Source organism: Vidua macroura, chromosome 3 (genome assembly GCF_024509145.1).
Source record: "Vidua macroura isolate BioBank_ID:100142 chromosome 3, ASM2450914v1, whole genome shotgun sequence".
NCBI classification, from domain to species: Eukaryota; Metazoa; Chordata; class Aves; order Passeriformes; family Viduidae; genus Vidua; species Vidua macroura.
The window spans coordinates 78,942,010-78,954,219 of NC_071573.1; the positions used below are offsets into that span (position 1 = coordinate 78,942,010).

The 12,210-nt window shown below is 42.6% G+C and overlaps 1 protein-coding gene across 1 annotated transcript in view; it reads left to right on the forward strand.

Annotated features, from left to right (window-relative positions):
- Window positions 1-10,849, forward strand: part of LOC128805566 (gamma-aminobutyric acid receptor subunit rho-1) — a 29,571-nt gene extending 18,722 nt beyond the window's left edge. The window contains exons 6-10 of the mRNA XM_053974346.1: window positions 2,957-3,039; window positions 4,196-4,336; window positions 4,802-4,954; window positions 6,654-6,850; window positions 7,709-10,849. Of these exons, the coding sequence (XP_053830321.1) occupies window positions 2,957-3,039; window positions 4,196-4,336; window positions 4,802-4,954; window positions 6,654-6,850; window positions 7,709-7,996 (862 nt within the window). The 3' untranslated portion in view covers window positions 7,997-10,849. The remainder of the gene's footprint in view (window positions 1-2,956; window positions 3,040-4,195; window positions 4,337-4,801; window positions 4,955-6,653; window positions 6,851-7,708) is intronic.
- Window positions 10,850-12,210: the final 1,361 nt, after the last annotated feature.

Below are 12,210 nucleotides of genomic sequence, written 5' to 3' on the forward strand. Positions count from 1 at the left end.
ACACAGCAAAGTCTCTAGGCTTAGCAAAATGTCCAGTTTCTATTCCTGAAAGCAATAATGAAGAAGTATAAATTATACCAAGTGCCACTTCATGATAAGCAAAAAACCAGAGGGAACATCCTCCAGCACATGAAGTGACAAGCTTCAGAGCAAGGGTATATAGCTCTTGGTGACTCCTGTGTGTTGTTAGAGCAACCCAAACACTTGGTTTGGCTCTTCCTGCTTTTTGCTCACTTTTCATGTGAAATCCATGGAAGCTCCTTGCAGGAGATGTTTCTGGTAAACATTGCTTTGTCCTCTGGCTTGAGGGGTGGTCCCAGCCCTGGCTTTCTCCCTTATTTTCCAAATAGTTCATCAGTTGACATAGGTCTGAATGTTATTAAACTGGGATTTTAAAATTTCTGCAAAGTAACACTTTCATGCTTGGGGATGCTAAGTGAGGAGCATCTGTGTGATGATTTAACCCCAGCTGGCAACTAAGCCCCATGTAGCTGCTGGCTCACTCCATCCTGGTGGGAGGGAGAAGAGAGCTGGAACAGTAAAAGGCAAAAAACCTCATGGGTTGAGATAAAGGTAGATAATTAGGTAAAGCAAAAGCCCCATACACAGGCAAAGCAAATAGAGAAATTCATTCACCACTTCCCAAGGGCAGGCAGGTGTTCAGCCACCCCCAGAAAAGCAGGGATCCGTCACACGTAATGGTCACTTGGAAACACGAATGCCTTTATTCCAAACTTCCACCCTTTCCTTCTTCTTCCCCCACTTCATATGCTAAACATGATGACATATGCTGTGGAATGTTCTTTTGGTCAGCTGGGATCAGCTGTCCCCTCCAAACTCCCTGTGCACCCTCAGCCTCCTCCCTTTTAGGGCAGTGTGAGAAGCAGAAAAGGCCTTTTTGCTGTGGAAGCCCTGCTCAGCACTGATGAAAATGTCCTTGTGTCATTAACACTGTTTTCTTGACAAGTCCAAGACATATTCCCACACTAGCTACTATGAAAAAAAAAATTAACTCTATCCCAGAAAATCTATTTGTCGATCTCGAAAAGAATATAAAATCTGTGCTTTTGTTTTACTTGACTGCAGCTCCATCCAGTTAGAAAACAAGTACTGCCAAAGGACCCATAAAAACCTATTAGAAATGCATTTTCTGTACAATATTCTGATGCAAGAATGTCAACATCACCTCCACAGCAATGAAATAACAAAATACCTGATAAATAAACAAAGCATCAGATGATAGATAATATATTCTGAAGGACAAAAAGAAGGAAAATCTGACTGATAGGAGGTCAGTATCAGCAAGACTGATAGATTTAACTAGTGAGAAAGTTGCAGAATACACTGCTTGTGAAGGCTGTGGAGGTGTTTAGGGAATATTGGTAGCAGCAGAGGTGAAGCTGAGTCTGGCACAGGGTGAGGGGGTAACTTCTCAGCCTGCCAAGGTGTTTTATGATTCTACAAAAAAAGTCAAGCAGAAAAATTCTTGATTCCCTAGGGGGCATCATTTTGACATGAATTATTTTTGATATTTTTATCCTATAGTTCATTTGAATTCACACCCTGAACATTACCTTCTCATTATCAAAGCTTCTTCTTCACTCAGCAGATTAGACAAGGTTCAGGTATTCTTTAGGCCTTTGCAAAGTTTGGTCAGGTCCCGAGTACAATAAAAAAGGACAAGAATATGACATATTGTTCATCGATAGCATGCATGCCTACACACTCATTTAGCTGCCAGTCACCTGCAATGCAAGCATTTATGGTTATCTAAAGAAGATGGGAACAGGAGGGCATCAAACTACTCCTGCACAGCCTTGTGCTTAAACAATTGCCTGGTACAAAGTGGTGGTGAGTGTCTTCAACAGCAAATTGGCTGAGTTTCAGTATTTTATTCAGCAGCAAGTGCAGGTTGCAATGCTTCGTGAACGCTGGGGAAGGACGAAAGCTCCCTGTAAGAACAAACAGGTCATTACTGCCTGTCTGCCTTGCTGAATGCCTTTGCCTGCAGATTGTATTTTGCCTTGGTGTCTGCCCTTTTAGGGTTCTTTGCCAGACATTGTTTTCCCATCTTGGAAACCACCATAGACCTCACTGGCACCTAACCTCCCAGCTGAGCCAAGCACTTTCACTCAAAGGCTAAGTCCAGATGGGAAAGCAACATCAGACAGAACCCACTTGTGCAAAAGGACTACTAATATAAGGGATTGCATTATGTTTTTATCACTGTATGATGTCTCTCTACCACTAACCCTTCTATAACTTATTAATTCTTTCCCCAATATAATTTATACTTTTATTTTCATTTACTTCTCTGGAGTCCAAACCAGTCAAGTCGAGATTTATGGTTGCTTCCGGTTCAAACACCAAATTATGCTATTAAAAATGTGATAATCAGACTATAGCAAGGCCAGAGATTTTGATGGATGGGCCAGAGCATTTCCGTGGTCACTGTTGCATTCCAGCTCCAGCCCTGTGCCCTCTGGTGGCTGAGTCCCATGTGTGATCGCCGGGTTCCCACTGAGCAGCTGGAAATTCACGGTGTGCAAGGAAATTACCTGCATCCCTCATGGCACTACGATGGCTTTGATAAATGCAAATTATTTTATCCTACAAAGCATGTGTTTAAAGGACAGATGTCTGCAGAGATCTGTTTGCTGATTGTCACGGGGAAGTGTCCTTTTTGCCCTTTCTCAGTTTCTTCTCCAATACTTTTGTTATCTAGTTGCAATTTGTAATGACCTAACTTTATAGTCACCTTTTTTAACAGTAGCTAGCTGAGAGGAAGAAATGGCTTTAACTAAAGTGGAATGGCTTCAGCTGAATAGAAGGAATTTATTTTCAGTTGAGTGGTACTGGCTGTAGCTGTTTAATAAAAGACCAAACTCACAGCTTTACTATTTTACAGTCCTGTAAGGAGACAAGTTTTTAATGGAGTGATTTTTATTATTCCCAGAGTTACAGTAACAGCAATGTGCAACATGGATTTTAGTCGCTTTCCCCTGGACACACAGACATGTTCCCTGGAGATTGAAAGCTGTAAGTAAAGTGAAGGTATAGGGGAGCCAAGGGCACCCCATGGGTACCCAAACTGTGTTATAGCAATAATTCAACTGCTGCTGCATTCATGGAAGCTCTAACCAAATTCATCAGACTTCAACACTAAGAAGTTCCCTGCCCATATTTTTTTCACTAGAAGTAGATGGTGTTTGCAACAAGTGTTTTTAAAAACCAGCTGTGAGCACTGTCCTGCCAGTGGCCCTGAATGCCAGCCAGGCTGCTCCACTGCCACCCCACCCCCCAAGCCCCTGGGCCATTTGCTGTCTCCAACAGCACCTGCTTGCCCAGGTGCCCTCAAACACATGGATAAATGGCCATACGCCCTTCACAGGCACCATCTGCTCATCCATGGTGTAGAAACCACGATGGGGTAGTGACATTAATTGCCTTCCTCTTATGCTTCTTAGTCCTATTTGATAAAAGCCAGCTTTTGCCATTTGTCCCAAGTATGATGCACATATGAAGTGGCCAGGTTTCACATAGCAACATTTTAAACTTTTGGCTTTTTCAAGTTATTTTCTTCTCCTTCTTAATCTTGCAATAAGAAATTACAATCTTAATTCTGTTTTAATACATTTATATGTGATTTTTTTCTCCATGTGTGGAAAGAGCTGCTACTAAACCCATCTGAAAGGATTAACATTACTGTTACTTTCATATGTATTAAAAAACAAAGTAATGTTCATGTGTATATCATAGGCAGAAAGTTTACCTGAGTTTTTTCCCTGCATGCCTCAGACCATTGGTAGATTGTTCCTCTGGTCACCCCAAGCAGGTTTTTTCTGCTAAGGCTCCTTTTTTTTTTGCTTCTGATTTTAGGAGGTTTACAGGAAAGAATTTTTCAAGTTCTGATGAAGTGGGTTACTTGACACACATATTATGTGTGTGAAACTATGACTAGAGAAACAGGAGGGTTAACAAAACATACTGAGCATCAGGCCTGAGGGCTGTGACCATGAGCTAGTCCACTCCTTGCCACAGCTATACCCACCACCAAGGAGGGTGGCATTTGGAAGTTGACCTTTTCAGCTGGGAGCTTTGAGGGAGCCAGGAGGGCTGTGTGGGCATGCCTTGAGCTGTGAGGGTGGTATCAACTGTCTTAGTGCACTATCCTGAATTTGCTCTGCTTCCCTAGATGCCTACACTGAAGATGACCTTATGCTCTACTGGAAGAATGGGAACGATTCCCTAAAAACAGATGAGAGGATATCACTGTCCCAGTTCCTGATTCAGGAGTTTCACACCACCACAAAGCTTGCCTTTTATAGCAGCACAGGTGGGCAACCAGAGCACCTGCCATATCTGGGGAAGAAGGGGTGAAAACTGTCTCTCTTGACCTTGGCCATGGAGAATCATCCACTGGGGGTTCTCTCTGTATCCCATCAGACCTGCCATGCCACTCTTCTATACCAAGTTGGCTGTCCCTGCCACACACTTCCACCTTAATGGTCATGTAGTCTGGAAAGATAATCCCTCTTCAAGGTCACACCAAGTCTTCACTTGAATTAAACTCTCTGATTGCATAGGTTATGTTTTCTGGAATTCATCAGCCCGAGAGATAGTTTTACTTTGATAGTTGGTTCTGTAGCGAGTTTTTTTCTGTAAATTGCAATGATCTGCAGCCATTAACTGTGTTTTCAGAAAAGAAAATTAGCCACTTTTCCCCTGGTGCAGCATCACCCTATCTGAAAGTAGTCTGGTGTTGGTGTAACTCCTCTTTTTCACTCTCTCTGTTTCACAGGGTGGTACAATCGCCTCTATATAAACTTCACATTACGCCGACACATCTTCTTCTTCCTGCTCCAAACCTACTTCCCTGCCACTCTCATGGTCATGTTGTCCTGGGTGTCCTTCTGGATCGACCGACGAGCAGTTCCTGCCAGAGTCCCGTTAGGTAAAAACAATCTTGTAGTCAGCAGACCTAAGAGGCAAAGGCTGCAACCACAGCCTTGAGCATCAAGGTGAAACCCCCAGTGCCATGCACTGTGTTGCCTCGAGGCACAGAAATCAGCTGTGCCACACACACGTGCCCCAGGGACAGGGCATGTGTCCCCCCATGGTGCAAACTCTCCTTGTGCCAAGAGAATTGCTTTCTCTGCTTGCACAAGATGCACCTGGAATGAATCAAAAAGCAAACATCCCACTCTGCTTTCATCGCTCCAAACAGAGACAAGGCACGTGTACAGCCAAGGTGTCAGTATCCTTCAGAGACTTCAGTGAGCAAGAAGGTGAAAATCAGTATGAGCAGCCCTGACAAAATTTCAGTTTATTGAGTTTTGCTAGAGGAAGGAGGGTGGAGGTAACACAGCTGAACTATGCTGTGCAGTTTAATTTTTTAAATGAGTTTGCACTGCAGTGTGAGGGATTCAGCTTCCCCTTTTGCAGCATCTTTTTGAGAGATGAAGCCATATGTCACAGGAGTCACCATAGGAGCAGAGCTGTGATATGGACATAAATCTTCTTCTAAAGTGGATGCTTTGCCCTCAGCAAAGTGTTGTTTGTTTTTTTGCAGATTCTGAGCTCAGGCTTGCTTCCTCTTATTCCAGGCAACATGCCTCAGGATTTTATTTATTCTTAAAATCATATTCCTCAGTGGAGAGAATATAGAAAGACAAAATAGAGATGGCAATAGAGCAGTTTTTCAAGTCTGAATTTAGAAACAGCACCCATTGCCTCAAGACATCAATAAAGGAAGCATAAGGGTATGGGCCATGGCTTTTCAGAAGATGTAGGCACTGCCTTAGCAGTATTTTTAACACCTAGATACTCTGTGAATTCAGTCCTTTGTGCTTATATACATAATTTCAGCTTCCAAAGTAATCACTAATGTGACATAATTAGTCCCTGAAATGAGAGGGCCATTGAGAGGCTCTCTCAGAGCCAGGGTAATGCAGAACTACAGGGGCTCCTGCCCTTGCTCTTGTGCTCATTGTGCTTGCCCAGGGTGTAATGTGGGACAGCACTGCCTTGTGAGGCACCATTATTCCCTGCTTTTGCTCCAGTGAAGGCACAGACCAAGTGTGAGAGTCAGCTGGGGACTTCTGTGACTTCTCATGAAGCAGGACCTTCCAGGAGAAGTCCAGCATACAGAAAACACAGGGGAAACAAGTAAAAGCAGCAGCTTCACTTGTGTCCATGCTGTGGAGGGGTTGAACTAGAAGTCGACATACTCAGAATCATAGAGTCATAGAATATCTTGAATGGGAAGGGACCCATAAGGATCACTGAGTTTAAATCCATGTGCTTGGACCCCTCCAGGGACTGTCCTGAGCCTAGAATGGGGTGCAGCCAGCACAGGGTCAAAGTGCTGCTGCCTGGTCATGGGATGGGGAGGCTGATGGTGTGGTGAGGAGCCAGACTAGGAACACCCTGACACCAGAATTAGAGCTGTGCTCACCAAATAGACAAGAAAACCCCAGTTACAAATCCGGGCTGCCTGGATCCTCCTCAGGCAGTGAAATTCATTACCCAAAAGTGAAAAAAAATATTGTAAGGTAAATTCAGATGTCAGGAAATTGTAACAACTGCTGTATTTGTGATGAAGAGTCTGGTTTGAAAGCATCTTATGGTCTCTTCTGCTGGTGTATTGCCAGGGATAACCACCGTGCTGACCATGTCCACGATCATCACTGGGGTGAATGCCTCCATGCCTCGTGTTTCCTACATCAAAGCAGTGGACATTTACCTGTGGGTCAGTTTTGTGTTTGTCTTCCTCTCGGTGTTGGAATACGCAGCTGTGAATTACCTGACAACAGTGCAAGAGCGGAAGGAGAGGAAACTGCGGGACAAGGTGAGGTTTTCTGTCTCCAATGTCATTTTAGTGCCCCTGGGAAAAAGTGTGGCAAAAGTCTGGAAATGTTCAAAGCTTTGCAACTGCAGCTCTCAGCTGCCTGGGGAAAATGCAAGGTGTGCAAAAAGACACCAGCAGTGAGTCATTGCAGGTTATAAAGATTTGCCACACACAAACCATGCCCAAGCTCACTCCTCTTTCTCTGGAGTCTGCGTGGGCTAACTTAGGTATAGTCCTCCACCGCCTGTATAGATGGGATGGGTCTTAGGATTTTACCTTTAAATATTTTCTTTATCCTGTAGATTAAAATCTGTGGATAACATCAGTTGGATTCTGTGGTTTGGGTTTCAGATGACATGACATTCAGAATGATGACAGATGACATCATTCAGATGACATGATAGATTTTGTCTATGCACAGTCTAAACTTATGCAGTCGTCCCAGTTTTCCCATTCTGCCCTTGTTACATTAAATTTTAACTAAAATTTCAGCCGAAGGGGTTTCTCTCCAAATGGGGCAGGATTCATTTCTTCTTGTGGTTTTCCTCTGTCGTCTGATTTTCTCAGCTACAAGGCACAGGTCCAACCTTTATTTGCACCTGGTGCCTGTGCCTAAACCAAAGGAGCTTTTTCACAGACAGCCCTGCTCTCTCCCTGACTGTACCTGTGCCTCGCAGACATGGAAGTGGAGATGGAAAAAGCTCCTGCCCAGCTCCACCATTTTGTTCTCCCTTTTGCATCCCAGCAGCCTGAATCCCCCAGGCCTTTCCCCACCTCTATGGGATGGAAGGAGGAAAGGGGTGTCTGTGAGTGTGTGGACACAGCTCAAACCCTTGCTGCCCTTGTCTGTGCCCGCAGCCTGCCTGTGCCTGCAGCCTACCTCAGCCGCGGCCCATGATGGTGGATGGCAGCTACAACGACGGGGACGTGAACGAGCTGGGGCACTTCATGTCCGAGGATGGGGACAAACAGGACCGGATGATGGTGCAGCTGGCACTGGGCTCAGAGAGGGGCTCGGCCAGGAGGAAAAACCAGAGATACGTCAGCATGCGCATCGACACCCATGCCATTGACAAGTACTCCAGGATCATATTCCCTGGGGCATACATTCTATTCAATTTGATATACTGGTCCATTTTTTCATAAAGATTCGTAACTTCTGTAGTCACAGAGCATTGTGACGTGAAATGAAAGTACAGTCTCATAGGCTAAGAGAAAGAAAAGAGAGAATTGGTTTATTTGGAAGGAAGATTGACTTTTTCCAGGATTTAATTTTTTTTTAATTAGAGGCAACTCACCTGTGGCATAAATAATTGTGGAAGTTTCACACGTCAGCAAAATATAGGATATGCATTTTTAAATTGTATACTTATTTAAAGATGTGCTATGTTCCTTCTTGTGCCTCACAGGCCACTGTCAACTATTTTAACAAGTGACTATAATTGCCAGTTGTTTATATATGGTGCATCCTCCATTTTGTGCCCCGAAAATCCTAATTCTCTGAGTACCAGAGTGCATGCATCTCTCAGCTCAGAGACTGACCACATTCAATACCAATAAATACAAGAATATGCAAATACTTGCATGTTTGCAGGATGAGGTCAGAAATGGTAATTACAAACACAAAATAAACAATACTGGGAAACGCTTTGGCAAGGTTATTGATGGCTACAACTTTCACAGCTTAAGACATGACTCATCAGCAGTACTGCACTGGCAGGTCCACGTAGCAATACTTTCATATTTGTGCTTTGTCTTAACAGTATTTAAAACACGGAAATATTTCCAAACTGTCTTGACTAAGATTTTAAAAATACGAGTTGCAATGTACATTTAACAAGGAATGAACAAAAGCTAGACTTCCTGTAATGCTAACCAAATCCTCTGGGAAACACAGGAGCTCTCCTTGGATCTGCTTATTTGGGTCACAGGTAGCTTTGCTTTTGAGTTTCCTGGGAATGGGTTTCTCTACAAAATGATCCAGTGAAGGCAATCTGTTGTCTATGAAAAAACCCAAACTACTTCAGGAGAAGCCTCTTTCCTCTGATATAGTCTGGGCATTCCCAGCCTGTATAAGCCTGAAAACCTGTTGCAGCCTGCAATGCCAGCAGTAGTTGTACTCGCTTTCAGGAAAATCCAGGTTCATCTGTTTGTAGTAAAAGCATAACAGAGAGGTGCTCAACAGCTGACAAAGCAGTGATAAGGACTTTACAAGAGACACCATGCCAAAACCTTTGGAATTAAGTAGGAAAACAGCTTCCACCATAAGACAGCAGCTCCATTGCAGACAAAGGTGCAGCTGACAGAATCTGTTTTCATGTTGCATGGTATCCCAGCATCCTGCAGCCCACCATGCCCTCAGAGAAGGCTCAGCACCTTCCAAGGCAGAGCAAGGGGATACAGCTGGAGCTGGGGGCAGTTGGCACTGACTTAAGTCCCAACTCTCCAACACAGTGTCTGCAGAGCAGCCAGTCAGTGTAATACACTCCATATGGAAAAGGCAGAATCTGTAATGCAGAAGTCATAAAACAGTTCAGAAAACCAAGAATCAGTTGAATGGAATCAGGGGCCTTTACAACACCAGCAGCACCAAAGGTGTCTCAGAATTGTGATGATTCAGTTTTTCTGCTGCTACATGATATACACCTGTGTTCACAAAGCCACCTGTGGGTTTGCATTCACAGGACTTCAAACACACACATGCTTTTGCACACATTGCAGAATTCATTGCTGCCTGCACAGCAGATACTCTTGTGTTTTGCAGGTGGAGCTGCTCTGAGCATCAGACCAAAGCAGTTGTGACTCCAAAAGGAGAGTGAATCTTCTTACATGACACCTGCCCTGGCCTGCCTGTTCTGTCACTCTACCATCAAGTGTGTGACACAGTCACTGCAGTTGTTTGAACACTGCTGGTTGTTGTTTTTATTTCCTATGTAAATAAATGTTGCATAAACATACTCAGCATTTCTTACAACTGCTAAAATTGTGACCTGAAAAACTCCCTACACTCATCTCACACAGCCTACATTCCACAGGTAAGGCAGTAAAATCACAAAGGCTAAACATCATTGAAAAATACACCCACCCATAAAATAGTTCTACTACTTATTTCTAGAGAGATTTTTTTTACATGCACATGTACTATCATACCTTGTTTTATCAAGTCCCCTTCATTGAATATTATTCTCCTGTAAGTTTTTACAAGAGATTTAAAAAATGCCTTTTTTTTTTTTAAACCTGTAAACATTTCAGTCAAATGAAAGCAGAAAGGTCACTCTGGCAAAAGCAGATAAAAGGTTGAATACCAGGTTTGCCCACCCTACCTGATTCTTTATTCCTTATTCTGATGACAACTTTCCCCACAAATAGATTTCTTGGGCAAACTTGCACAGGAATGTATTTAGATTCTCAGTATTGCAAGAACCCATTTAATTCTACAATTTAAGAATAGCACGAACAGGAGTGCCAGATTTTATTGTAAGCTCTTCAGCTCCATAAGAAGCTTAATGTTCTGTAGTTTTCTGCAGTACAGTACATTCCTTTTTAGACTCATAAATCTCATACTACATACATTATTTGGCATCTGATCAGTATATTAAAGGAGATTTTGAAAATACAAATGGGAGATGGACTTTTGAATTCCCTGGCTTTCAGTCAGAACCTAGTTTCCAACTTCCCATGTGATTTTTCAAAATTTCCTTTCCAGCACAGCTCCCTAAACTGATTCCCCAACCTCAGTGTTTTGATTTACACTATTAATTTACTTGTGTATATTTGAGAAACTCTAGTGCCTTTTCAGTCTTATATAAATGTGTATATACATGTATTCTATAACTACAGGATATGTCATATACAGTCAGTGTTTGCTATCAGCAACTGTACTCATTAAACATATTTACATATGCACTTTTTTGGCTTTTAACCTTTCACTGTATAGGTTTTGTATCCAATCATTAACACTCTGCTCCTTTCCACTTCTACAATAAATCAAAGAGGTTTGTTTGCTTTTGTTTATTTCTAAAAACACTGAAAATCACAATAAAACTTCACATTTGTACAGCATCATGTGTTTTCTACCTTCAAAAGCATGATCTCCATGAGTTTGTACATGGAGAGCTCAGGACCTGATCCAGATGAAAACCAAATGCATCCTTAAATCTGGTTATGCTGGTAGGGCTGGAGAGTCCCAGAGTTTCACAAGCAGGGCTCTGATAAGAAGCCTTCATGCAAACTCCAGATCACCATGATGATGATATTCATCTTTCCATCTCACACAGTAACTGTGTGCGTTACTGTCCTCGCTCTTCTTGCTTTGGGTGATTGCAATTTTTTTGAGATTAACCCAAAGCCCAGCCAGGAATGAGGTTATGTACAGAAGGCAGGTTTGTGTGTATTGTGGATAGACACAGATTCTGCCTGTGAGCACTTCTAGCTTTGGAGGCTGAAGCCTTTGGTAGTCTTTAAGGATGATAATTACTGATAGGGTGAAGCAGCAAGGAGGCAAACTTCAGTCTGCAACTGAGAAGCTACGGATATCCCATCCCTGGGAGTGTTCAAGGCCAGGCTGGAGTAGGAAAAGAAATGGTATGATCCTAGAAGTAGTGAGAAGGCATGAAGAGCTAGATGGTCTTTTAATCTCCCTTCCAACCCAAAGTTTCAGAGAAACTCTGAAACTCTAGAGCTATTATAACAATAGCATGTGAATAACAATGGGCACAGCACTTGAAAGTTTCAGAGGAAAAAAGCCCCACTTTAATTGTTACAGCCTATTTTTATACAGTTTTCAAAGGCATCATGTTTAATTCTGATTGGTTAGTAACTTTCTTGCCACTCAATTCATTGGTTAGAAGGTGCTTGTGTGTGCTAAGACTCTCTCTTTAGACAGGTGTTTATGTATTTTCTTCAGGGATTCTCATGGGACAGACTTTTTATTTCTCACAGGTGCAACCCATTTTTCTTACAAGAATTGATTGTTATGCAGATTGATTTTCATTCCTAGAATTCTTTCTCATGGGAACTTAACAGGCTAGCTGTTAATTCAGCTGACCAAGGCCTGATTTTATAAGGCCTTTCTTTTATAAGGTTTTACCTGTATGCAACATAAACAAGAGCACCATATTCTTACACTATCCTCAACCATGTGGACATCATTAAGACTGAAGTATTGGGCTTCTCACTTTATTTTTAAATAAGGACATTAGACGCAGTTGTAGCTCAAGAAAAATCTTCAGTGAGTTTGTCAGATACTTCTGGCTTCCATCAGTGCCTAGAGGAATTTAAACTAGCAGCAATCTTATCCAGCTTTGGCTTAGTATGGTTTGAGTATGAGCACTTATGCAGGATGCACTTTTGCTCCCTAG